We start from the raw sequence: 2,500 nt of genomic DNA, 5'->3' as shown, positions 1-2,500 counted from the left end.
CCTATCTACACCCCCACACGCATACAACCAAATACCCAAAAGAACCAAACCAATCCAAAAACAAAACAAAACAAAAATCCACACAAACCAGACACACAGACAAGACAAGACAAGACAAGACAACCAGAACTACATCACCCGACCTTGTCTCCCCCACCCCTCATCCCCTACCCACCACCCCTACCCACACCCCCACTTAATTACACTTTCTCACTCCTTTCCCCCTTCATGTTGCAGGTGATGGCGCCGTTGGAGTGCGGAACTGCCTGCTCGCCCGCCAGCAGTGCGCCGACGACCCCTCCTGCAGATCCGTGCTTGAGATCATCCCCCGAGTGTGCGGGCCGGAGAACGGTAAGGCTGCCGCTCGGCCGAGGGCGGGCTCTTGCTTAGTTGTTTGTTTGATTTAGGTATTTGTTTGTTGTTATTATTGTTGTTGTTATTGTTATTATCGTTTTCATTTTCATTTTCATTTCCAATGGCATTGTCATTGGCATTGTCATTATCATTATCATTGTCATTGTCATTGTCATTATCATTAATCATCATTATTATTATTGTCATTATTGTTACTATTACTACTACTATCATTATGGTTATTATTATCATCATAATCATTATTTTCATTAGTAGTAGTAGTTGTAGTAGCAGTAGTATTGCTGTTATTATAATGTTGCTTTCGGAAAAGTGATGTTGTTTTTCTTGTCATTGTTATTATCATTATTATCACGGTTGCTGTTATTTTTTTCAAATAATTATCATCAATTCATCATCATCATCATTATTACCAGTATTGTTACTGTCATCTTTTCATTCTCTTTATCATACAACATTATCGTAAATATCCCTCACAGAAATAAGCGAATATATCTAAAAAATATACCAACCAAAACCAAACAAAAAGACAAGCAAATAGAACAAAAACAAAACGAAAATAGTCCACAGGAAATGTAAAGGCGAGACCCAGAGTTCCCATCCAGTGATAGCTGGTTTCTTGCACCATCTCCCAGCTTGCTCCAGAGACTTTACCAAGATGGATCTTACATGTGTTTGCTCCAGCTGAGACGGAGAGTGTCCCCGCGCGAGGCTACTGAACCGAGGCCGGAAACGGTTAAATGAAAAGCTTTGGAAATTTCCTTTTTCCTTCTGTTTTCTTTGCTCTCTGGTGTTGTTTCTTTCCAAACTCTGTATATCTATGTATCTATCTGTCTGTCTGTCTATTTGTCTGTATATCTGTGTGTCTCTCTTTCTATCTATCTATTTATGTGTCTGTCTACCTGTCTTTCTATATATCTTCCTATATATTTATCTATCAATTTGTTTAGCTATCTATCTGTCTACCTATCTATATATCTGTCTGGCTATCTATCTATCTATCTATCTATCTATCTATCTATCTATCTATCTATCTATCTCTCTCTCTCTCTCTCTCTCTCTCTCTCTCTCTCTCTCTCTCTCTCTCTCTCTCTCTCTCTATATATATATATATATATATATATATATATATATATATATATATATATATATTGTGTTTCTGTCTGTCTATCTTACTATCTCTTTATCTCTCAATCTCTATTCATCTTTCATATTTACTTTTACGTTATGAAATATGACACGATTGTACATCCAGTCGCGTTATTTTCAAACATTTAAATATCCACTTTCCATTTCCGTGAAAATTATAGTCCCGCTAACCGAAGCTCGACTCCGCCCCCCCCCCCCAAAAAAAAAAAAAAGAAAACGGAGTCGGGTAAAGGTCGGGTAAATTAACTTCACCGAATGTCGGGGGACGGGAAGCCAGACGAAGGAGTAGCCCGAATATGGCGCCCGAAGTTGTTGTTTTCAGTGCCCTTGCGTTCCCGTTGAAGCCAGGGAAGCACTTGGAATCGAGTGTGGTGGTTTGAAGTGTGGTGGCCAAATATGTCTCGATGATGTTAATGGTCTTTTCTTTTTTAGCTTTGGGATTTTTTTTATCGGTCTGTCTGTCATTCTCTCTCTCTATTTTTCTCAGTCTCAGTATCTGTCTCTCTCGCTCTCACTCTCTCGCTCTCACTCTCACTCTCACTCTCACTCTGTCGCTCTCACTCTCACTCTCACTCTGTCGCTCTCACTCTCACTCTGTCGCTCTCTCTCTCTCTCTCTCTCTCTCTCTCTCTCTCTCTCTCTCTCTCTCTCTCTCTCTCTCTCTCTCTCTCTCTCTCTCTCTCTCTCTCTCTCTTAGTCTCTGTCTCTCTCTCTTTATCTCCTACTACTACTACTACTACTACTACTACTACTACTACTACTACTACTACTACTACTACTACTACTACTACTACTACTACTACTACTACTATTACTACTACTACTACTACTCTTCCCCCCTCTCCCCTCCTCTCTCCCTCCCTCTTTTTTCTCCCTCACCCTCCTTATCTCCCTCCCTCCTTCTCTTCCTCTCACTCCTCCCCTCTTCATTCCCGACTCCCCTCACCCTCTTCCCCAACTCCAGGCCCGTACGTATGTA

The 2,500-nt window shown here is 40.8% G+C and overlaps 1 protein-coding gene across 1 annotated transcript in view; it reads left to right on the top strand.

Moving 5' to 3' along the window:
• LOC113800719 (uncharacterized) overlaps positions 1-2,500 on the top strand; it is a gene marked incomplete in the record, with an annotated part of 379,608 nt that overhangs the window by 308,190 nt on the left and 68,918 nt on the right. The window contains 1 exon segment of the mRNA XM_070140955.1: positions 238-351. Within this exon segment, the coding sequence (XP_069997056.1) occupies positions 238-351 (114 nt within the window).

This window comes from Penaeus vannamei, chromosome 27 (genome assembly GCF_042767895.1).
Source record: "Penaeus vannamei isolate JL-2024 chromosome 27, ASM4276789v1, whole genome shotgun sequence".
NCBI lineage: Eukaryota > Metazoa > Arthropoda > Malacostraca > Decapoda > Penaeidae > Penaeus > Penaeus vannamei.
Note: the sequence above shows the minus strand (reverse complement) of the source record. Positions and strands in the feature narration are given on the sequence as shown.